The sequence below is a fragment of the Nyctereutes procyonoides genome, unplaced genomic scaffold, assembly GCF_905146905.1.
Source record: "Nyctereutes procyonoides isolate TBG_1078 unplaced genomic scaffold, NYPRO_anot_genome, whole genome shotgun sequence".
Lineage (NCBI taxonomy): Eukaryota > Metazoa > Chordata > Mammalia > Carnivora > Canidae > Nyctereutes > Nyctereutes procyonoides.
Window position 1 is genome coordinate 7,694,416 of NW_026575129.1, and position 26,708 is coordinate 7,721,123.

Sequence of the window (26,708 nt, forward strand, 5' to 3'; positions counted from 1 at the left end):
AGGACCAATAAAATCTTACTGGAAACAGTTTTGGATTTTCTTGTACAGAAAATCCAGAGTGAAGTTGCAAATTTTTGATTTATGCTTTTTAAAAACCTGGACAATTTCAGGGAGGGGGAGAGAATACTACCAGCTTTTTTCCCAAAGAAGAAAGCCCCCATGGAGTGAATTTAGGTTTATTTAAACACCATGACACTATGACTAATATATGGGATGAGAAAATCCATTTTCATTTCTAATTTTTCCATATGAGAACCCTTCCTGAAATTTATTATTGTTTTACTTTGGCTTATAACCTTAAAAATTAAATACTGGAAGTGTCTGTCAAATTTTGCAATTTTCCTGCTAACTGCAGTAAAAACCAGTTCCAAGAGTATAAAACAAATGTCATTTTCATGAGAGCAAAGGAACATTTGACTTTCAAATAAAAAAATGTATCTGAATTCATAGTGTGGAGAAATATAAAAGTTAGTTAAATGTTAGAAAATATTGGAGACAAGAAAGAGAAAAATAAGAATAGAGATTGTGATGAGACAGTATCATCATGTGCTCCATCATGAAAGATATAATGTGGAATTTTGTCAAAAAATAAAATGCTAAATTAAATCCAATTCATATAAAGGCTCTGGGAAGATAGTGAAAAACTGACATTTCAATGAAAAGAACAGGCATCTATTTTTCTTTAATTGACTTTTGGCATAAACACACACACACATATACATACATCCATATACAATGACACACACAATTAGACACTCCTCTGTACATGTATACTTTTTCCTTGGTGTTGTTTTCCTGAGGCTTAGTCAGTTGTGACTAATGAAAAACATAAAGGGCATTCATACATTTTTAAAAAAAATCGGCATTCATACATTTTTAGTATTTAATTTACACCACTTGTGGTAAACCTAGAAAATTGCTATTATTCTGAGATCGTTTTTCTGAAGTAATCTTGTTTCTGAATCTATATCAGACTCCTACACCCACATCCCTAAAATCTATTAGAACAAGAAGTCAATAAAAACTGAAAGATACAAAAAAAATTAGAAAACTTTGTAAATGTTTCCTTGTGAAATGTACATACATAAAACATTTCACAAGCACATGTTTTGCTTTGAAACATTCAACTCATTTATAATATTTACATGGATGAAAGTTTGTACCTGAATTTGCACTCGTAAATATTGAAGACTTTTTCCCGTATGGAAAGTAACCATGAAAAACAAGTCACAAAGAATATTAGGAATCAATAGGAAATGGCTTATTCAGAAAAAAATTAATCGCTAAATTGCAGAGGGCTTCTGTAAAGAAGAGCACACCTTTTATGCATAAAAGCTTTCTGTATAGGTAAATAACTAGTAAAAATAGTAATAATGACAAAGCACAATAATTATTTGGATATATACAAATGTATACTCTGGTATATAAGTATTTTGGAATACAGACATACATAGAGATATGTGTGTATATAATATATATAGTGCCTATATTTCCAAGTGTTCAAAGAACTTTTGCTCTTCCTTCTTAAACATATAGTATTTCTTTACCATAATAGTAATTGCTGTTTTCTTAGGTACAGTTTATTGGAGTTTGTTCTTTTTTTTTTTTTCAGTAATACATATTAAACTTATCTAATTTTTTTCTTTATCATACTGAATTAGTTACAAAACCATAAATAAACTGGCTACATTTAATTTTAAAACTGCCAGTTACTTGATGTAGGCTCAGCTAATTGTCATATTTATAATATTAAAATGGTTTAATTCTTCAGAAATTTTTATATTGATCGATGACACTGATTTACTGTCTCACATCAGAATTCTGGTCTACATCCTTTTCACTGAGTATCAGCTTACTCTCATAGTTGACCAACTTGCCTAGTGGGAGCCTATTTCTTTATTGTAAAACTTATGTGGGGAATGTCAAAATCATGTATTATAATAAGTGTGGCTCCTAAGTATATGGGTTTATAGTTGTGATCTATTTTGTGCTTCCAGAGGTAGGTTTCTGGGGCTCTGCATTAATTTGAAGGTAGACTAGTAAGCTTAAAATGTATGCTATAAACTCTCCTGAAATCACTGCAATAATAAAAAAAAGTTACAGCAAATAAGTCAACAACAACAAAAAAATCCCAACAGGAATCATTAAAAAATCCTACAAATCCAAAAGAAGAAGAAAAGAAAGAAGTAGAAAAGATGCAACAAGTAGGAAAATAGAAAGATAATAGATTTAAACCCAATAATATTAATATTAGTATCAAATATAAATGGTTTAAATGCTCTGACTAAAAAGCAGAGATAGTAAAGTTGTAAAAAGGAGACCCAACTATATGCTGCATAGAAGAAATGTATTTAAGGGCAGCCCCGGGTGGCTCAGCGGTTTAGCGCCGCCTTCAGCCCAGGGCCTTATCCTGGAGACTCGGGATGGAGTCCCGCCTCAGGCTCCCCTGCATGCAGCCTGCTTCTTCCTCTGCCTGTGTCTCTGCTCGCCCTTTCTTTCTCTCTGTGTGTCTCTCATGAATAAATAAATGAAATCTTAAAAAAAAATTTGTAGAAGAAATGTATTTAAAATATAAGGTACAAATGAGTTAAAAGTATGAAAAAAACCCCACACCAACATAGCATTAAGCAAAAGAAAGCTGGAGAACCTCTCTTAATGCCAGTAAAGGAGATTCCAGATCAAAAAATATTTCCAGGGGTAAAAAGATAATTTTCTAATCTAATCCTCTAGGAGCTATTTGATCAAGTGTACATTACAGTCCCACTTATTCAGGCATCTTTTAACAGAGCTACAAAATACATCAAGCAAACACTGATATAACTGCAAGAAGAAATCAGGAACATCACAATTAGAGCTGGAGATTTCCACATTGCTTTTTCCATAATTGATAGGACAAGTAGATAGAAAATCAGTAACATAGAAAACCTGAACACTATCAAGTAACTTGGTCAACCCGACAAAAATTTTACACACGTTGCATAGAGAGATCATGAAATAAAATGCATTAATGTGCAAATGCCTAGTCTATTAAGGGAAAAATTAAAAAATATTCACATATAATCATAAAGTCACATGCTTAATGTAAATGGAGACGAAAAAGTATTTCATCAGTACAATAGTTTGATCATATTTTAATTTATACCTCTTTCCTAAATCAATCTATATAAGGATTTTGTGAGTATAACTGTGCTTTTTTTTAATATTTATTTTAGAGAGGGAGGGAGAGAGAGAGAGGGATATAGAGAGCATGCACATGTTGGGGGGTAGGGGCAGATGGAGAGGGAGAGAGAGAATTTCAAGCAGACTCCTGCTGAGAGTGGAGCCCTACTCAAGGCTCAGTTCCATGACCCTGAGATCATGGCCTGAGCTGAAACCAAGAGGTGGACACTTAACCAACCCAGGTGTCCCTACAAATGTGCTTTTTAGTGACTATTACACATGGATATTAGATGAGAATATTTATCTATCTTAAAATTAATTTCAAGAGCTATACAATTATGAAGTTTAAAAAGCTTCATCTTATGGAATATATTTTCATTCTCTATGCATCAGAATGACTACTGTAAGAAAGTAAAACGTAGAGACTGAAACAGTTATTTGCCATGAATCATGGCAGGTATTTGTCCAGGGCTCACAAATATATTTGAAGACAATTTAAAGAAAAAAAAATCCTATATCCATTCCATCTAAGATCTATTGATTAGAAAAGATACCATTATTTTAGCTTCTTCTAGAAAATAATAAGTGCTCCCAATTTAATTGTGACATTGTAAAATAAACCAATTTCTGAGATGCTAAAATGTAAAGTGTGTGTGTGTCTGTGTGTGTTATGAGATGTTAAAAGGTAAATAGGTGTGGATTTTATAATTGAAACCTAGAAACATGTCTCCCCTAAAATGAATTTTATGTGAATTGAATTTAAATTCTGTTGATTCACTGGAATAGCCATGCCAGGCTTAATATTACTGAGAAAATGTATCATGTACAATGTCTGACTCTTGGTTTGTCTCAGATCATGATCTCAGGGTCATGAGATCAAGCCCGGAGTTGGGCTCCATGCTCGGTGAGGAGTCAGCCTGAGATTCTCTCCCTCCTCCTCGCCCTCTGCCCCTTACCTAGCTTGCATGTGTGTGTGCTCTCTTTCTAAAATTAAAACAATAAAACTTTTTAAAAAATAAAATTAATAGTGGCAAGTATTCAAACAATGATCATTTACATGTGCTTTATTAATTTTTTTGTTTCTATTAGGTTTATAAAATATAAGCAAATTTTATTTAGGTGGATCTTAGCTAATTGAGACTATGGGAATGTTAAAGTTTTTTATTTAATATACATTTTTTTCAGTTGTATATAGCCATTATTTTTAAGACATGTATAAATAGTTCACTAAATCAAACTTAAATACAGTTTGGTCTTCCATTTCTGGATGTTACAAACCACTTGGATCACTTACCTTATCTTTTCTTTGTTTTTCATCTTGGTATACAGTCCAGTGTTCTCCATCATTGCTGTAAGCTAGTTTGTAGGAGCCTACGAACTGTACATGACCAAAATCCTTAGCTCCTTGTGTAATAATGCCAGTTACTTTGGTAGGAACCAGCAGGTCCACCTAAAAAAAAAGGAAAAGACATGATTTAAACAATAGAGTCCATGATAAATTTGCAAGTCTCTTGAATTCAGGAGATAAAGTAACATACATGCTAAAGCCAAAAATGCACTGCTTATTTGTATTTTGAAACTGATGACTGAGTCTTTTATTGGCTTACAACTTTGATTTTGCCACTGGATAAGCTTAGTTGAAAACTTGAATAACTATTTTGACCATTTTAAAATAAAAAGTGATAGCCATTTCCATCTACCAATCAGTTGTATATTAAACCGATTCATCTAACTGTGCAGTTTTGTACAACTATGATGGTATAAAACTGCAGGGCTGACCTTCTTGAGATGATTGTTGTCTTTCAGAGCTAGGGCTTATAATTCAATTTGCTGACTTTACTAGTCAATTCAATAATAATAAAAATAAAGCTGCACTTGTGTACACATCAGGAATAAAAATATTATATGTATCACAGTTAAACATTAAAGAAAAAGCCACCATTGTTTCCATGAATTTTAATCAACTCAGGAATACATAATTGAGTAATAGTAACCACTGTTCAATGAAAATCTCTTTCAGAAAATGACAATCCTAAACATGCCTAGGAGGCAGTCAGGCATTCTTCAAAAATGAAGGAGGATTAAAGTATGAATCTATGACTGGTGGGATCTGTACTCATGATGTGTTTGTTCCTATAAACTATGCACTTACGAAACCACACGCCTGTGGTAAGCATTTAATTAATCAAGATGTAATTGAAGCAAAAAGATAAAATTGGTATTTATGAAAAAAAAAAAGAATACATAACATTGAATAAGTTAACATGTTTCTTCTTTGTTCTCTAATTCATGAAGCTTTTCTTATGATGTGAATTTTTTAAAATTATAGGAATCTTTATTTTCCACATGAACAATTCTTGTAAGAACTTTACCTTTAGGTTTATTAATGTTCCTTGATCTACAGCTTCCTCTCTCTTTCCACAATAGCCATCTACTTCCTCTTACTTCCTATGACTAAGTGTTCTGCTTACATCCTTGATCTTATCATCTTTTGCTGTTGTGATCCCATGTGTGACCTTGGTGGCTTTCAACCACTCTGTCCTTTTGTTTCTATTTCAGGTTCTCCATCCTGTGAGATGTATGTAGCCACAAATAGATAGTTGTGGGTCAGATATAGTCCATGAATGAAAAGAGAAATCTAGGGAGAATGTGTTGAATAGACCATATTTAATGACTGTATTTAGATGCTCTTAAATAAAGATTTGGAAAAAAACCCCCAATGTTTCACAGCCTAGGAATGTTTTAAAAAAAAAACTCATAGGGGCTTTTCACTTTTTGGAATATTCTTAATTAAAGACATTAGACTCAAACTGGACAATAGGTAAAGACAGAAAACTACCTTTAATGCTTTATCAAAACATTTTAGAAATTTTAGCAAAAACCATAAAGTGCTTTTCTTTTTGTTATTTCCCAACCATGTATTCTATCATCTAAAATGTCTTATATGTCCCTCTGATGCAAGATGGCAGAATTATGATACCTGGGAAGGAAGCTGTTGATGCCTCACATACACCATGTGGAGTGCTTTCTTATACGTCCTCACTGAACACTTTCAACAGCCCTGCACAGTACCTTTGAGATGAGGAAACAGATGCCTAATGTAGCATGATGCATGAGCCAAAGATAAATAATGAGCAAAGGGAGGATCCTAGATACAAATCTATCTTTCTGACTCAAAGCTCCACCATACAAATAAATTCTCACTCAATGGTTTCTTTCCGTTCTCTGTGACCATTTCAGAAATTCTGAAGAATCTCAAAGCTTCTTCACCATACTCATCAAACTTACAGTAACTCTACACCCCAAACCAAACCAATGCCAGCTTTACGATACTAGAAGAGCCCTGTGTTTTAACACGAATTTCCTCTCTGTTCTTCCCCTGTCCACGGTTAAAAATACAGGTTGCTTTTGTTGTCCTAAATCCAAATATAATTGCACAGAGACACCTAGGCATAGCCACTGGTCTTCAAAACGCTCTTAATGTTGCTGACACTCAATTAATGGGAGAAAAAAAAAAAACACCTTACAGTATTCTAAGCCAGTGTGTTACCATCAATGCTATAAACACACAGGAACTCAAATGGTCTCCAAGAATATGAACACTCCTGAGGCTGCATTCTTTAGTCCCTAGTTTCTATGAGTCTTTAGCTAAGATGACGCAATGAAGAGTCTTATAGCATATCTCTTTTTCTGTGGTATTTGTTAAAGTCAGCTGGGTTTCCTGCTGGGTGGAGATGTTTTCTCCTTAAGTTGTGTGTCTTGGCTCTTTCTAACAGATATGTTTTTCTCCCACTCTAACTGCTCCCCTTCTTCAGCTTTTTTTTTTTAAACTAGAAATGTTTTTCTTTTTTGTTCCAGTTAAGTCAACTTCTCTACTTAAATAGTCAGCAATCTGTTTCAAGCTGGATTTTGTCCTAAAAATTGCTACATTACACTCAGAATACCAGGCCTAAGCAAACCCCTTTTAGTGTAAAAATAATCAGCATCCCACACCTAACACGAAAATTCTGCAACAGGACATGTACAGATCTCAGTCTGACACACAGACATGTCACTCTCATGTTCAGCACTCAGGATGATCCCAGAAAAGCTCATCTTCTGAATCTATGCTTACCATTGGCCCATAAGTATTTTGGCTTCTTATAGATCTTCGGAGTTAAAGTTGTACTGTAAACATGCTGGACAAAATGCCTTTAGCTGTTTTAGATAGACCCTCACCTCCCAAGGTTTGGCTTGAATACAACAGGTTATTTAGGGTACTGAGCTGGCATATGGGTAGACATTTGGCTTAGCGCACTGCACTTCATGTCTGGATTTGCATTTAATGTGCCTTACATATAACAGTCTCTCAATGAAGGTTTTGGTGGATTGAGCTAAAACCACTTCTTAAGTATGTTCCATGGACAAGAACCAACCGTGGCTAAGGATGCCACAAGATACTATAGCAGAAAATGCCAGGTGTCTTTCTCTTATTTTTTTACGTAGGATAACGTCACTGGTCGACGAAACACAGTGTCACAGTTGTACCATCCAGTTTTTACTGGGAAAGACAACTAGTTAAACATCCTCTCTGATCTTCTGATTGTGAGAGGCAGTCTATTGTAGAAGGGCTGGATGGTCTGGGTCCCCGAAATGACTACTCTTACTGGCTATATGCCCTTGGGGTGGCTACTTGACTTGTCTACATCTCAATTTCCTCATCTGAAAAAGTGAAAAGAACAATCCTCATAGGATTTTATGAGTATTCGGTGAATTAATATATACTAAGTGTGTAAAACAACACATAGAATATAGTAAGGGGCATATAAGAATTTGGTAAGAATAAAACAATGAATAAATTTAGGGGAATACTCTATTATCAGTCTCAGCATGTTATTAGAAACATAAATATAGAATCAAGGAAACAGGGTGGCCACATAGTCCTACAAACAACTTCTGGATCATAGTACATGATTTATGGGTGAAATCATTTACTATTTCCTTTTAATTATATGAGTAAAAAAAAGGATGCATATATAGAGAGGCTTAAATGATATGTAAATAAAGAAAAAAGTATTTCATGAGGGTTATGTAGGAATGTAACTTTTTTTGTTGTAAAACATTCCATGTTTTAGTGAAGCATAAATATTTTTAGAGTATCTAACTTAGGAAAATTGTAGAACAACTAAGAGTATCCGTTTGAGAAAGGTCAAGATAAATGACATTTCAGAGGTCTGCATCACCTTGACAGATGGCTCCCTGGAAGGGCAGAATAGGAAAGTCAGCTGATTTTCACAGAGATGTTCTAAGGGTGAGGAAAATGAAGTGATATAGATAAATAAGTGAAAAGAAAAGAAAAAAAAAAAGACCAAAGAGACGTATCACAGAAACATGCAACAGAGATGCATCTAAAATGCGTTAGAGCTCAGCTATCTTGAATGACATATTTTATAACTTCACAGAACTTGGTAAAATTAAGTCATTAAATATAAGTAACTTTGAAGCTAATATAATTACATAGTGTTCAAAAATGAGATTAAGGGTAAAATGTTTAGACACCATTTTGGTTTCAATAAATACATTTTTACTGTAAATTACATAATACAATTGTATGTAATCCTACCTACACTTAAGGCACATAATTCCTTGTACTTGGTATTTGAACGGTATTGTTGGTTATCAGATGTTGGTAACACTTTTAGCCCATATTTCCAGGCCAGCTAGTTAATGTGATCAACTTATTTTGCAGTATTATCCAGCTTGGGACGCCTGGGTGGCTTAGCAGTTAAGCATCTGCCTTCGGCCCAGGTCGTGACCCCCAGGGTCCTGGGATCAAGTCCCACGTTGGGCTCCCTGCATGGAGCTTGCTTCTCCCTCTGCCTGTGTCTCTGCCTCTCTCTCTGTGTCTCTTATAAATAAATAAATAAATAAATAAATAAATAAATAAATAAATAAATAAATAAAATCTTAAAAAAAATATCCAGCTCAGCATCTGATATGATCTAGTAGGTCTAAGGTTACAGGTTCAGAATTCTTAAAATCCTATGTACTATATATTCATTTCACCAGTCATTACTGCTTTCCTTCCCTCTTTACTGAAAAAATTTAAGTTTCTAATATTTTTAAATATTTAATGTAGCAATTACTTTTTCCATGTTGGACTTAACAGTTATGAACATTAATACAAAAAATTGTACCATAAAATAACCTTTCAAAAAATTGAGGGACTTTTCTGTTTTATTAGTATTCTGTTGTATGCCTTTTCCATGTACAACCACATATAACCCCTGTATGGTGCCCTAAACAAGTTTTGTAAGCTTAGGTGATCATTCAGAAGCATGTTTTGTAGGACACCAGGCATATAGTAGACATTCCAAATGTCTAGGCATCATTTGCCCTGGTTTCAAAAATTGAGATAGTTCTGTACTTAACAATTACCTGCAATCTCAAACCTGGGTTACACCCCTGTGATTGCTGTTGGCTCATGACTGCTAACTTTTTAAGAGTTCACTTAGAATCATGCAAGTAGTTCAACTGCATGTTTTAACTGAGGATGGAAGATAGCATAACTATGCATAATTTATATTTAATAATTTTAATTTAATATTTCTCACATTAAAAAGTAATACATGCTGTCAAGAAAAATTGAAAATATAGAAGTAGAAAATAACTGTCTCACTACCAGATACAATCAATGTTTTTTCTAAACACATTTTTTAGACAAATTTGTTGTACTTGGCATTTGATTGGGTTACCAGGTGTTGGTTACACTTTTAGTCCAGATTTGCAGGTCAATTAGTTTATTCTTTTTCCCCCTTAATATTTCATTCGTAGTTCTCTATGTCAATAAACTATGTTTAAGATTTTTTTTTTGCCATAACATGCCATGTTAAGTATTTACCACAATCATTTACTATAAAACATTTACTTCTCTCTGTATCCTCAATTTTTTTCTATTAAAATTAACACCCCCATAAAACCCTAGTCCTTTCATTTGGCCACACATCTCATTTACACGGGATAAATTCATAGAATTAAGGTTATTTGGTCGAAAGATGTGAAAATAGATTAGTTTTCTCAAGATAAATAATAAACACTCATTGTGAAAATCTCAGTGGTAAAAGAGAAAGAATTCAGATAACAATCTATAATTTTATTATCCAGAGTTAATTCTTATTTGACCCTTGATATTCATATTTTCAGATATTTCTTATTCCCATTTTTCTTCATAAAAACAAACACACAGTATACGTGTTGCTTTATAACTTGCATTTTTTTCACTTCATCTGGATTTTTTTACTTATAAACAACAGTAATAGTGTGTCATGGCTCTAACATTCTCTGTTATAGATACATGAATGAATATGAAAATTATTTAACCAGTCCCCTATTGATATTCCTTTAGTTTGTTTCCAATTCTTTTTTATCAGTAAAAACGTAGAATGAACTCCCTTGTTCATATCTTTTGCATTTAGTGTAACTGTTTCTTTATCAGCATAAAAGACCTGCTATTTGAAACGTGATTCTGTTTCCTTTGTCTCCAGAAAGATTATACACTGCATCTACAGTATATATTTTTTTCTCTACATACTCACCAATCCCGTTTTATAACATTTTATTTTGACAGTTTAAAAAATGGTATTTTTACATTTAATGTACATAAATTGCACTAAATGACATTTGATTAGATTTACATTCTCCTAATTTTTCAGTCTCGCTAATAATACATACATATAGTCTCTCTAATGTCCTTTATTAACTACTGGAGTAGAGATTTTCTTATTGGCTTTAAGAATTATGTATTTATATAGCATCAATATTGGCTTCTGTCATATTCATTGCATTTTTTTCCTAATCTGCTGTTATTTAATTTTAAATTTGACGTACGAGTTTTAAATTTTCCTATACTCAAATCTACCAATCATTCCCTCTGTGATTACATATTTTAGTATGCTTAAAAAAATGTCTACTTAATTACATTGTTTAAATATCATCTAAATGTTTTCCTATAATTTTCTGTGGGTTTTCCTTCTATGTTTTCTTTCAACATCTAAACCTTCTTGGCTTTATGGATATGTAGGATGTGATAAAAAGTTCATACTTAATTTTTCATAAGAATGTAATTTTCTCAACACTTTTCCCCAAATAACCCAGTTCTTTTTGTTCGTTTCTCTTCTCTACCTGGCTGATAGTTACAAGGTTTGCTCTTTAGTTTTGAAATTAACACTACTAATGATGGCTGTCATCTTCATATACCAGGATATATCTTGATGAGAGTAGAGTCTCTTTTGCTGCTTCTCAATGGAATCAAGTGGGTCCATTCAAGCTGTAGACTAATTTCTGCAGGAGGGAGGTATGGTCAACAGGTTTTCCTGTATTAGAGTTTGTTTAAAATGTTGCTTCTGCTTCTTTTGGTGTCTCCCAATAGAAGGTGGGTTAATCAAAGATGGGTTCTTTACTTTTGATTTTTCTTATTTATATTATTTTCTCACTCATAGTTTTCATTTTTTTCATTCTCTGTGCATTGTCAGGAGTTTCTCCATTTTGTCCTCAATATGATGAATTTTATTTTTGATAATACAAGTTCTACTGCTAAATCTTAAAATTTCCCTGAAATACACTATTATTAAGATATACCTCTTTCATCATCTCAGTATTCATCTCATCCCTCTATTATTCATGGAGAAAATTCCTTTAAATACATTCTAGTAATGCATTGTTTTGGTAGAAAATTTTCTACTTTGATAGATTTTCTTCATACCTTTAGAACAATTTCTGTCCTTTTGTTATTCTACATGTTAAAAAACAAGCCCCATATCATCTTGTTTAATTTTCCTTTACTTGAACAGAGTAGGGACAGTCCTGATGTTTGCCGGCACACTGGGCATAAGGATTTCCCTTCACCTTTCCTCGTTGATTGGGCAGTTGTGAGAATTCTGTCTCTGACCTTCAGCACTGCCTTCATCCTTGTTACCAATGTTCAGCAGACATTTATGCTGAACACCTTAGTCTGAAGGACAAGCCTCTCCTACTCTTGTTGTTTTTCCTCTGAATATAGGAAGGATAACTTATTTTCTTGATAATACACAGTCCAAAGCACTCTCTCGTCAAATGTAAAGTTACAGGGTGCAGGCAATTTGGTCTCTGTTGTTCACCAGTGCCTAGCATATATAATGTGTTTCAGTAAATACATAGTGAATGAATGGTTTCTGTTTTAGGATTTAATGAGCTAACATGTAGTCAACACATATTCTACTCTACTTTGCCAGGTTTGTATTCCAGGGCAAATGCGTGTGATGAGACACTGGGAGGTAGAATGGTGGCCACTGCATACAGTTTTTGGTTGTAGTAAAGTGATCGTTGGGCCCTCCAGACCTCAAGGCAGGCTCTGGGTCTTAGCCACTACTACTCTGATTTAATGCTGGAATCTACACACTGGTTTCAAGGAACTCTTTCCAGGGCCTGGTGGTGTATATTTGTATGTGTACTTTGTATATGATGGAAGGGAATCAAAGGTTGTAGCAGAAGTTGAATGAGTTAAAATGATGTAAATGATTTCCTCATAAGCTCAACATAGGAACACTTAAAATCAGGTTTGCTCTCTCAGCTCCAGAGGAACCTCTCAAATGGAGTTCTCAGGAAAAAGTCAGAGAAAATTCAACCGGCCTTCACTAAAACTTCATGTGTAAACCAAAGTTCATCTATCATGATTTTCTCATTAAATCTCAAACAAGTTTAAAAGACAAAAGGACCAAAATGATAAATACATTAGGATTAATAAAATATAAAGACTGAATCTAATGCCCTTGTATTGACTTACTTAAATCATGATATATAAAAGGAAAATAAGGTGGTTTTCTCACTCCTTTTTTTTAATGAGTAGACTTCTGTAATATTCTATACAAATTTTATTTTTGAATTGTTTCAAAAACAACATTCTCAATTATAGTTAGATGTAACTAAAAGTGACATCTAGTTAACAGGTAAGCTCTTACCAATTTTTTAAAGAAAAAAACATTTGAAGAAAATTATAAAACTTAGAAAATTCCTAGGGAAAAGAATCATAACTTTTCTCATTGGGTTATTGAAAGTGATTTTTTGTTGAGTTCACCAAAAATAAGATCACCCTGAGACAGTAGTATTACCATATCTTTATGTAACTTTCAAGCCTGATTTTGATTAGTCTGGGAACTTTGGTTTATTCCATGAATAAAAATTCAGAGCAATGGCTAATTGAATTAGTCTGCAATTGATAGGGTCATTATTAATTGGTAAATGGACACTTAATACAAAACTTTGATCTAAGAGCATAATGATATCCAATAAATATTGTTCGGATATTTTAATTAGAGCAGTGTCAAAGCCCAAATGAAGTAGAAAATAAAGAAAATTACTGGCAAGTGATTTGCATGTAATTTAAAAAACAAGAACACAACTTTTATTTTTTTTTATTTTTTTTTAAACATTTATTTTTATTTTTATTTATTTATGATAGTCACACACAGAGAGAGAGAGGCAGAGACACAGGCAGAGGGAGAAGCAGGCTCCATGCACCGGGAGCCCGACGTGGGATTCGATCCCGGGTCTCCAGGATCGCGCCTTGGGCCAAAGGCAGGCGCCAAACCGCTGCGCCACCCAGGGATCCCAAGAACACAACTTTTAAATAGGAATTGAAGTAGTTTGTTATTTAGTGCTTTCTGATAGCACAGTGAGAGGGGAACTTAGGTAATAATTGCATCAGCATCTTTTATAAGCTAAAGATTCACTGAACCAACAATCAAACTTGCATGCACTTCAGTAGCCAGTATTTGGTTGACTGTTTACTTGAAAAAGCTGTTTGAATATATTTTTTTGGCAACCACTTTACTGAATAGTACCAAAGGCACTTATATTTTGTATAATCATTACATATTCTAGAGACTGACATTTACAAATACAAAACATCCATACACAAATATATGTTGATATGTAAATTTGCATAAATCCTGTTTTGTGACAAATAAATAAAATTATAAGGACTCTGAAAATAAAACACCAGCAAATTAAAGTATACTGCAACAGCAAATCCCATTGCATATCTTAGATATTACGAAGCCCTCAAAAGGTAGGAAAATTGACAGAGAACACACAACCTATTTTATGTACCATGCTTGCTGGAGGTGCTATGCATTTTAGGTTGATATAAAACTTTGACATTCTCACAATTTATAAATCATCCATAGAGTCCTATACATGATTTTGTTTCTTTTCTTTCTTTCTTTTTTTCTTTTTTTTTTTTTTTTTACGATTTTGTTTCATGAGACCAAGTTGCCTAGGATTTTCAGTCTTCTCAGATGCACATTATCTGGTGACTGATTTTTAGGCTTAAACAACATCAATGCAAAGAGAACTAGATATAACTCCCCCCCCTAATCCTCACAAAAGAAAGTAGAAAGGGGCATGGCCTCTCAGGAGTCAAGCATGAAGTAAATGCTTCAAATTACTTTGGGAGAATGTACCATCAGTGTCAACAGCTGGGAAACAGCCCAGGTCACTGCTTTACTCTGAAGTGATTGGAGGGGAAAGGGAAGGGATATGGCTCAGCAGGAAGAGCTGCCTGCGGATTACAGGGTTAAGAGCCATTGACACAGAAAGTGAACTGCCCTAAAGGGTGGCTTTAAAAAAAAAAAAAAAAAAAAAAAAACACCAACCCCCCCCCCCAACTTTTGTCCAAAGGATAGAATACACATATAGTGTGGATAAAAAGGATACAAATTAGTTCCATTCAAATGCTAGTCAGTAACACTGTCAGCATTTTATTTGTGTAAAAAGGCAAGCCTGGTTCCGGTGGATCTGGCAAGGCTGTCCATCAGTACACCAGTCACCACACACTGTAATTGTAGTTTTAAAGAGCCTCATTGAAAACCCTGGTTATAGATTTCCTTATTGAATACCCATAAAATCAACGTGTTTTATTTATTTATGGTAAAAATATCTTCTCTATAGTCTTCAACTGTTATTGATGTTCATTTCCATTTGTTTTGTTCCCAAGCAGAAATAAGGAGCAGTTGAATTCTTGAAACTCCAATTTTGTTAAGCTTCTCTTTTAGGTCCTGACATTAATTTCCCATTTGTTCTCTTTAATATGGGGCCCAAGGTCTTTTCAGCTTATTAAGTGGTTAAAATAGAAAACTGGGAGCTGGATGCTGATAAAAATCTAAGTACTACCTGATGAACATATTTTAATTAGCTTCCACACTACAACGTGGCCTGGATATATTTATAATCAAGCCCCAAATAGGTATACACCTAACAGTTATAACGTCATGAATTGAATATAGGCTATATAGCTTTTGTAAAATATGTCCTTCCTGATTGCATATGAAAAATAAGATGCTAATACTCTCCATGTTTCAAGAAGTGGGGCTTTATTTAAGGGACTCTCGTATATATGCTTGTCTCAGAACAAGAGCTCATTTCTTGGTGCAATCAGCTCCAAACAATCTCATATTTTTAAAATCACATTCTTTAATTCTAAAACTATTCATGCACTATATTTTCTATTACTGCAAAATAACTCATAAACCACAGTTTTAAAATTAGGTATGGAATTAATAAATCATTTGGAACAAACTCATTATATTAAGTTTATTTAAATTTTTTTTTGCATTTGTATTCAAGATTTTTAAAACTCCCTAAGTTATAGCTCATTCCACTAAAGGATCACTTAGAGATTTAAATGAAGAATTTCATGAGACACTTCCCGCTCTTGTGGTTGAACATCTTTGAGATAACTGTTTTTGATACCCGATCTGAGACTCTAGTCACAAAGCTGCTGATGTTTTTAACATAATTTGAAAAAAAAAAACAGAAGTGAAATAAACAGAAAGTAGAAGCATAATTCCCTCTTATTTGATATTGTAATTGCTTAAGGATTCTAAAATCCGAAAGATATTTTAGTGACATTCAAACACTGATTTAAAGAAGAGAGAGGAATCATGTAGAAATTATTGGATAGAATGACAGCAAAAGCATAATTTTAGAAAGTTATTTACAATGGAATCAATCAGCAAGTAATCAAAACAGAAAGAAAAAAAAGAAACTGTTCATCTTCATAAATAACTCACAAGATTTGTCTCTTGATCTTGTGGCTTTTCGTACCTAAAGAGGTATTTTGACACATCTTTCTCATAACAGAGAAATCTGATACATTTCAAGGAATGCTGAAATATCTGTTAGTTTAGGAATCAGAATATGTGCTCTGGCACATCTGTATGTTAAACAGAATCAACTGTAGGTCCATGCAAACAACTTTTTAGTCTCACTTTTCAAGACACTTAGGACAGCGGTCATACATATAATTTAACACTCTAAAAAATTAAAATAGTCTAAAAAATCATGATCTTATAATGCACTGCCTCCAACTCCTTTGTACACTAACATTTTCTTTAAAACGTAACAGCAAGGCACATGAACAGTCATGCAGAGATCATGCTTTAGGAGCAAGAAATGTGACCAGTATTGGGGAAATTGAAAGATTAACTATAAAGAATAATTCTGAAATAACGTATTCTTTTGAAAACTTTCAGATCAAAATAACAAATATGGTTGTATTTTCAAGATAGAAACAGTAATTTAAAATAGTTCAATAGGAGGGCACCTGGGTGACTCAATCAGTTAAAGCATCTGCCTTCAGCTCAGGTCCTAGGATCAGCCATGCCTAGGGCTCCCTGCTCAGCTGGGAGTCTGCTTCTCCCTCTCTCTCTGCCCCTCCCCACAGCTCCTGCTCCCTCTGTCTCCCTCTTGCTCTCTCTCAGGTAAATAAATAAAATCTTTAAAAAATAAATAAAATAAAATAAAATAAAATAAAATAAAATAAAATAAAATAAAATAAAATAAAATAAAATAAAAAACAGTAAAAACCCAGACATTAAGAATGGATCTAACATTTCCACACTGAGTTTTTTTTAAAATTTAATTTAATTTTTTTTTTTGGATTTTTTATTAAAGATCTATTTACTTTCTTACTTGAGAGAGAGAGAGGCAGAGAGAGAGAGAGAGAGAGAGAGAGAGAGAGTGGAGTTGGGTGGGACAGAGGGAGAGAATCTCAGGCAGGCTCCCCACTGAATGCAGAGCCCGACCTGGGGCTCTAAGCCCTCTTTTCAAAATATCAGTCTATACTCTCTTTAGCATATTTTTCCAAAGTTTATATAATGTATTAGATTGTTCTTGCAATAATCTGTTTAGGAATGTCTGTCCTCTACTAGATTTTTGAGCTCTTTGAGTGCTCTAATTATGTTTTAGTCATCTTTACATCTTCTAGGTTTATTCTAAGGTATGCATGTGTTAAAGATCCAGGAACACCTTCACTTGATAGGTAGATAGATGAGATGTAAAGAGATTGGATCAGAAATAGACCTTGGGGTTTGTTTCCGAAGTATAGCAGAGCCAGCTTTTTTTCACAGATAAGCAGCAAGGAAAAATGATGTGCAAATATCTAAAGAAATGTTTGAATGAAGAAAAATATTTTCCTGAAAGAGAAGATTTAAGGTACAGTATTAAGAATTTCATGTTTATACTCCATGGAGCTGTGAATTTGGCAGCATTGTTCAGTGTAGTATAAACTTTGGCAGAAAAAGATCAAAGTTAATAAGAATGACTTCAATGCTTTGTCAGTAATGCAGAATGAGGTTAAGTTCCTTAGATTCAAAGAGCAGTAATAAGAATGGAAGACCCAGGGATAATCTGACAGGTGAAAGGACAGGACCTTTATTTTATTTTATTATTATTATTTTTTGTACTGTTCACTCAATTGAATCAGAGATTAAATCAAGATAAAGAGTGTCAAACTGACAGCCAATGACAGCCCACAAGAATAAGAGTGGGTTAACACATCAAGGTCAGAAATGGATAAAGAGTTGGACAAGAAGCGAGTAGAATACCAGATCTAATGTCATTTTGCCAAGTAAGCTTCAGAATCAGGAGGCTAAGGGAACCAGTATGGTTTGATTTCTCCTTCGAGGACTAGGAAGGCAGACCAGACAAATCCAAACTCAGTATTGTCTCAAGAGGCCAGACCAGAGGAATGGCACACATGGGAACAAGGAAGAGAAGCTAAGTCAGGATAGTTGGTCCAGAGTATCTTGGGGGACAGGATGTTACAGAAATAGAGCAAGACATACTTAATAGGAGGTAGAGTAAAACAAGGTGTGTCAAATGGGGACTAGAGGGATTTTGGAGCTGTCTGTTAGGAAATAACAGGTAAAGTTCTACGCACACAGACACTCTGTGTATCTAGGAGCAGACACAAGTATAAAACTATGTCCCCTCAGTGGCTAGATTCTCTTTTCAGGAAATATTGATGAGACTAAATTTGGGATGAGATGGAATAACATCAAGAAGAGAATCAACTGGGAGACCAAATAGGTTTGTGGTCCAAAACTGCCTATGGTAACAAAAAGGAACAGCAGAGATTCTAATGATGCCTGACTCAGACTTCGTGTGTCAAGGCTTTACATGTGCATTGTCTTGGAATAAGATGGACTCTAAAGTTTGGGACTCGGGAGGATGAAGCTGCAAGTATGGATGAAGTACCCTCAGTTGTGAGGGCTGGAAGTATGCAGAGAGCTCATTACACTGAGGTCCATCTAGATTACTGAAGAGCTGAGGGTCCTGGAAAGTGCTGCACCAGAAGTCATCTGCTGCTCCACTTGTCCTAGGCAAAAAATGCAACTCCATTCACAGCCAGACAGCTTCTGCTTATGACAGACTAGATATGACACTGAAAGAAGAGGGTGTAGTAGGGTTACCTGTTTGGGTAATATACCATGGCCCTAAGCAAAAATCACACACACACACACATGTTGAACAAGCATTACACGGTTCCTGTAATTTTAAAATTCCCTTGATTTGCTCCTCAAACATTACCTTGATTCTCTCTCCTTCCAGCCAAGATTGAGTAAAAGGAAGAATGCAGGGGAAAGGAGAAGCCTCTTTGTGCTTGGTGTCTGTACATTATTTTTTGTGCTAATTGTACAGTATATTCCTTTGCATGCTGATGACTCCAGAGAAAAATAATCCAGAGAAATAGGTATTATTAAAATCTCTCATGATCCATAATAGGGCATTGCACTAGTTCTCTCTTCTGAGAGATTTCTATAATTTAACAAGTCTTGGTAGGGCATATTTCCTAGGAAAAATGTAAGATATTCTTTTGGTTGGACAAAATGTTTTTTAAAGACTCTTCTCACTTTTTCCCTTGCTTGGTTGGGAATATGAAGTGTAGGTTTTTAGTGACAATTTAATTGTAGTCTCTATATGTTGGTGTTGAGCCCAGAAAGCTTTAGGAAATGGAGGATTTTTGTATACCAAAGTAATAAATAGAGGTTATACACACTCCAAAATCTCTTGCTTATTCTTATTCCTGAAATCAATTTTTGGTTAAAAAAAAAACTCTTTTAAAAATAAGTAAATTCGTCTTAATTTTACATGTGCCTGAACTCTCTTGCTGATTGTTTTCTGTATTTTACCTGTCTAGTACTAGCTAAAATTATTTTTAAATTCATTACTTTAAAATTCAGTAAATTAATTCATGCAATTTGAAATCTGCTTTTCATAGCTATATGAAGAAGTTTGTATTGTTATTTTAAGTACTAAGATCTGACTAGTTTTCAGTCGCCCTGATGTTGGAATTGATGCATGTATAATTTTTAGGGTCAACTGAGGTTTACAGTGAACCATAAAGTTTCATATTAGGAAGTATAGAGTTGCAATGAAGAACATAAAAATAAGATCTGGAAACAAGATTAATGCTTACTGAGAAAAATGAAGGAGAGGCTAAGTGCCCTGATTTAAAAATAAGCATGTAAAGTGTTCAGTACCACTTCCTTTGATCTAAAAAATAAAAAGGATATAATTGGCAAACCAGTCCAACAATAATAAATAAAACAATGGCTTGTATAAAATACCTTAGTCACCAAGTGCTCCTCAATACTTGAAAATTTAAAAAATATTTTTACATAGTGGTAAAATTCTAAATAACCAAGACATAGTGTATATAAAAGTTTCTTTTCGTCAGATGCTTTATGATATAGAACTAAAACCGTATGACATAGATTTAAATCTTAAATCTGAGGGCACCTGGCTGGTTTAGTTAGTAGAGCATATGTCTCTTGATCTCAGGGTTGTAAGTTGGACCCCCATGGTGGGTATAGAGATTATTTAAAAATAAACTAAAAAAAATCTTGAATCTGTTGCACCTTAGTTTGATAACCTAAAGTAAGTTCCTTTCTGAACCTCATTTGTAAAATGCAAGGCACAGTTCAGAAGATTTTTGAGGTATCTTTCCAATTGCAGATCTCTGTAATTTCCTATGCTACATGCTAATCAATAATAACCACTTATGTTAGATTTCCTTTTATTTTCTATTTATCCAAACATCAATACAATACTTTTTGATGTCTAAGCCCCCAGGTTCCTAAAGTCCTCTTGTGCTGCTCTGGTATCATGGGAGAAGCAGATTCCTATAAGCAGAAATTACAGCACAGACGCATGGACCCCTTGGGCATAGGAACACCTGCACGGTGTGGAGAGCCATCAGGGCCTAGGTGAGCCTGGATGTTAAAGGATTATTTGGAGCTAGGGTTGTGATCAGGGGAGGTAGGCATTCTAGACCAGGAGAAGTGCACTTGCAAATGTACAGTATCTTGAGCTTTCTGTGTTTGGAGAAGGAGAATCTCCTTTTGCCTGGAACATAGGGCTGAAAAACTGTAGGGGAAGGAGGCTGGAATGGAAGATTTGAACTAACTCCTGAAGGTTTTCTTAGTCACTGGCCATAGTAAGTAAAAGAAGAAATTTACAAAAAAAAAAAAAAAAAAAAAAAAAGAAAGAAAGAAAGAAATTTACAGTATAAGGAATTTAGATTTTAACCTAAGTGTGCTATTTAAAAAGTAAAAGTCTTTAGGTTTTCATCATGCTTTCTGCTCGAACAAATCCTTCAACCTCTGGATTTCAGGTTCTTTACAAAATGCCCAGCCCTACTGTTCGATACCATGTTTCTGTTTTGCCAATATTTTCATTTATTTCTAAATTTGGGCAGTCCCTAGCTATCAATTTTTATATAGATCACTCCATTTGCTAATGCTTTGATTACTTCTTGAGTATCCAATAACATAAAAGTCTATTAGCAATATATATAATTTGTGAGTCCAGCAAGCACTTCAGTAGCGATTTGCACCTTTTTAAAAAGTAGCATGTATTCATATAGTATGATGTAAATTTGAATATTTTTGATTTAGCCAGACTACCAAACAGTATTCTATCCTTAATTTCTAGTGACATTAGTATGCTGACTTTCTAAAGTTTACTATTTGTCAAAATACATAGCCAATTTTTTATCTAGGGAGATATCTCCTACATCACCTTTTAGATGTGCTAGAGAAAAAGCAGCTGCTAAAAATCAATTTCCCATTTCTGAAAAGTGCAGATACACTGGGTATCTGCAGGTTTTATTTCAAAGTGTTTGCTTTTTATAGCTTAATCTTTTAAATGGTCACTGCAACTTTGTCTCATTATCCATATATATGTCCAGTACATGCAGACTCATCCCTTGTGTCCAAACCTCCACATTTTTGTTATAATCTCTGAAAAGGAATGTTTACATACACAACTAAGTGTCTGAAAGGCATAATGTCACAAATTCTTTTTCATATTTCTTTGGGTTAAGAAATTTGTTTTACAGATCGTGTCAGGAAATATATATTCAGATATCACTATGTATATCATAGTTCATTACATATAATAATTAACCACATATCTTATATATAGTTTATTAAGAAAAATCTCAAATAATGTTTGTTATAACATGATCAAAGTGTACTAGAAAGTAAAATGGAACCTGGGGTGGGATCTCAAACTGGAATACAGTGACATCTCCAGAACTCTCTTAGACATGGTACAGTCTTCTGATGACACAGGATACACTTGCCTGCAACTTGCTTTTTCCCACTGAAGATGACCCTCCATCCTTAGGTATTAACATTCAAGCCCACATTGAAATTGATCAGAAAAGTATCTGTGTAAGTTCTTTCTCATATTTGAAGAGAAAAGTAATGACAGCATTAAGGCAGCCAAAAACAACACATTTGTGTGTCGACATTTCAAGTGATTTATGTGCTTATGAGAAGAGTCAATAAAATAATGCATAATTACCAAATCTACTGACACATAAAAGAACAAATCATCTTTTTCTGAGTCAGGCAACTTCTTTTCCAAGGTGAATAAAATTCAGTGAGTGTTGTATTTATTAAATTTAAACCCTTTTCCCTTTGAAATTATATATTTAAAAAGATCAATTAAAACTATGCTCCCATAAGAACAAGAGAAGCATAGTTTTTCTTTATTGTTACTATCTAGATTTGGGGTCTGTCCTGTTTTGCACAGAGCTCATCTGTTCAGGACAGGAAGTATGCGGAAAAGCTCTCCCAGTAGAGCTAGCTGCCTGGACTCAGTAGGACTTCAGTCATTTTTTTGCCTATGTCCCCCCAGACAATTGTGTATCTTTTCTGAGACCATTTCCTCTCCTCTAACGTGAAGTCCGTAGCAAGGGTCCTGACCTCCTTAAATAATTGTTTTCAGGGCCAAATGAGATATGAAAATATTTTTGTAGAGCAAAATGCTATACCAAAGTACATTTTAAAAATAATTTCCCGTCATATTTAGTTAAAAACATGTTTGTTCCTAAAAAGCTATATAAGCTGAGTTTCCTAGAAATAAATGACACCAATTTAAAATCCAATATAAAGATGCAATAAAGAGCAATTGCAACTCTATAATGACCACCAAGAACGATATTTCTTAATCTTAGACCAAATCCAAGTACACAACTTGTAGATGTGGTTAGTTTTTTAGGTTTAGAATCCTTTGCTTTTTTGTTTTTATATTTTTATTGGAGTTCGATTTACCAACATATAGTATAACACCCAGCGCTCATCCCGTCAAGTGCCCCCCTCAGTGCCTGTCACCTCACCCCCTGCCCGGGTTGAGAATCTTTTGAAAGGGAATGTTTTTAAGTCATTAGAAGATGATTTTAAGAAAAACAAAATCAAATATTAGGGCTTTTGTTCATAAATTGATTTAGGGTGACAAAGTAAACTTCAGACTGCTTTCTTTATTTTCCATGTGGTTCAGGACAACTGAACAAATCCCTGGCAGTCGCGTAATGGCTCTTCCTTAGGTACTTAAACTCTAGGAATTGGGCTTGTAGGAAAATATAATTCCTCTTAAATTTTAACAAATGTTAAGTAGAGAGAAGCAGCAGCTCCTCCCCATCTGCTCTTCCAGATACAAGAAAAGATTAGTTCCATTAGATAAAGATCTGGAATCTCTCTGACTTCCTTTTTGCTTCCCTCCAGCCCTCTCTGCCATGTGCTAGGGTTGCCTCTATTCCCACTGTCCAAATGTGAGGCTCTGCTAACAGTTCTACTGAATGGAGGACTCCTAGATAGAGGAGATATATTAGCCAGAAGAATGTTTGGATTTTTTCCTTGCTGATACTGTCTTGAAATGTGTATCGCTCCTTATCTTTTGTGAGGTGGAGAGTGAATGCCCCTGCAGGCTCTCTTCAGTCTTTACAGAATGTGCTGTAGGATCAGTTCTTTGAGTGAGAGAGGAAGAAGGACACAGGAAGATACATAGGATGGCTAAAGAGATAAATGATCTTGTAAGAGGTATTTGACTCAAGTATGGACTTTAAATGTGGTAGGTGGACTCTTGGGTAACCACCACAGTCATTTCAAATTTCTTGCTGCCCACACTGTTCTATATTCCCCTCTGCTAGATACAGGCAGGACCTGTAGTTTGCTTCTAACCAATATGGCAAAGATAATGGGATTTCAGTTCCTTGATCATATTACATTATATAAGATTCTGTCTTAGCAGACTGCAGCTAGAGTTTCTTCTAGCTGGTTTGATAAGTTCAGAGACCATGTTGAGAAAGCCCTAGAGCAGGAAACTAGGAGTTGCCTCTAGAAGGAGAATGTGAGCTCCGACCACTGTAGGTATCCTGTAGGACACAAGGGCACCCTCCAACTGACAGCCAAACAGCTGGGCCTTCATATGGCAACACGGTAATGAATCTTAAAATAATTTGAATTGTCTTGGGAGCAGCGTTTTCCTCAATCAAGATCACTTGACACCTTGACTGCGTCCTTTGAGACCCTAAGCCCAGGACCCAGTCAAGCCATGCATGGACTCCTGCCCCACAGAAACTAAGATAATAAATATGCCTTGTTTTCGTTTCCAGTAAGTTGTTATGCAGCAAAAGAAAGCTAATACACCAGATAACAGGAGGAAGTAAAAAAGATGACTTGGTGAAATGATTAAAATGCAAGTAACAGAGCAAAAAGGAAATGGGTAAAGCGAAGGGCACAGGGTGGCATGGGGCATGGTTAGCACAAGAGTGTTCCGTATTACTGACGAAGAATAAAGACCTATATTTGTGAATGGAATGTGAAACACTGTTGTACGGGATACCTTTAGAGTGCCTTCATTTCAGCTAATCCTGTGTTTTTTTCAGATCCTGAAGCTTTTCTTTCCATTACACATTTACGTTGTTTGCTTCTTAAATGTGATCCTGATATTGCATATTCCACTTTCAGAGCTTTGTTTAGAATCTCTATAGCAACTGGCCTGCTCCCCCTTCCTTGCCTTACCTAGGTGAACTGCAAGAAACAGTATTTTGTAAGAACATAAGCAGTGAGAGTTGACATTGTAAAAGTCTTTTCATCAGGGGTAAAGTATAATGAAGTAGTTAAATCTTTTTTTAACTAGAAAAAGCTAGATGTACTTTCTGGTAACCAATCACTCTATCTTACTGTATCCGCCTCATCGATTCACCATCTGCTTCCAAACTTCATCCAACAACATGTTTTTCCTCTTTGATCACACCTCTTATTTTCTCACTTTTATTTAAATTCATATGAACCTTATGAAAGTTAACATGTTCACACTCCCAACACCTCACACACAATCAGAGTCTGTGGGCCATTCACGGACAATTAATGATGGCCATGAGGTAAGCAGCTCAGAGAGCTCAGTATTTGGACACCCTGATGTTGGCAGCATCGGGGTCTGAGGGAAAACAGGGTAGTGTGGAGTCGCAGCCACAGCTACAAATAGCATCTCTTAAGTTTTGGCAGGATCCTGACATATACTTGGATTATCTGCCACCCTTCTCAAAGAACGTGGGTTTTCCCCACTGCTCTCTTTCCTCCTGCTGCCTTGGTGAGAAATGCCTTTCTCCCCAAAGTTCCCCATGTCAGAATGGTGTCCTCACACAGCCCTTGCTTCAGCAAAACTATTTGTCATCCACATTTGGCAAATTTGTGGATTCAGATGATTTCCATTTTATGCTCTGCAATCTATTAGTTTGCCTCTGAGGTTTCATAAAGCTTACCAGGTGCAACACACAGGGATTCAACGATGCACGGATGCTGGTAGATAATACATACTATTTTCACAGTGTTACATTTCTAGACAGCAGCTCCCGGCAAGGACCTAGAAAAGCACCTACAGGTAGGTAGACTTCATGTGTAACTCCAAGATAATTCATAACAGCAAAGAAGTGAAAGAATATGATCACTGTGTCCAGAAGTCTGCTTTATGAATTCTTTAGATTAAAAATCTATCCTTATTCCATAGATGTCGGTAAAGCAAAATACTGATTTGCCCATTGTCAAATTGATTTAGACAATATGCTCCAGAAACCCTCATAATTAAGACTAAATACATTCCTACTTTTCAAAAGTGTCTTTCCTAATACATGCTCTTACAAGGATCTTTTGAATGAAAGATTCAAAAACATTGCCATCTAGACACTGGTGAACGAAGCAGCAAGAGATGGAGGGGAATAAATAAACAGCTCAAAAGAAAATTTTGACAAGCACCTATGACAAATATGCTTATATTCAAATAATTAAGTTCATAGCCAGTTCCAGTTTTAAGTTACTTTATCAATAGAGACAATGGTATCTGCATATATTTCTCTTTTTTCAATATCAAATTATTTTAAATGAAGTGTAGCCTGGTGAAATGAAAGTTATCTTACATGAATCTATTAATTTTTCAATGTTATAATTATTGTTCCCTACTATATTATTATCATATGCAATATTATTCTAAAAGTTACAGAATTGTTAAAATTAGGTCTTTTAATTAGTGATTATTTATTTTGGTATTCTCTTCTGTGTTAGTAATGTACAAACATGAAATTTTAAAATTGTGGCTCAGATTAAGTGTCTACCCAAATCAGCTACTGTGAAGTATCTGTGGAACCAGCTGCTGGTTTGCAAGACTCAATTTACCTAATAAGAATCTTAAAATAGTCAGCAATACGAAACATTAGAATAAAAAACTCCATGGAGGAAGAAATAAAAGAGCCCATGTGGTAACAGACTTCACTTAAGCAAAATCTTGATTATTGTAAGGTAATATTTCTTGACTTTATAAAATACATGGCTCCCTTTGTTGAACATAAAGATTTTACATTCTTCTTAATACTTGAAATTTTAAGTAAATCCCATGAATAAAGCAAA

At 34.6% G+C, this 26,708-nt stretch overlaps 1 protein-coding gene across 2 annotated transcripts in view; it reads right to left on the reverse strand.

Annotated features, from left to right (window-relative positions):
• EDIL3 (EGF like repeats and discoidin domains 3) overlaps positions 1 to 26,708 on the reverse strand; it is a 397,168-nt gene that overhangs the window by 18,526 nt on the left and 351,934 nt on the right. For both annotated transcript variants that reach the window (XM_055342305.1, XM_055342303.1), the window contains one exon: positions 4,454 to 4,609. In XM_055342305.1, the coding sequence (XP_055198280.1) occupies positions 4,454 to 4,609 (156 nt within the window). The remainder of the gene's footprint in view (positions 1 to 4,453; positions 4,610 to 26,708) is intronic.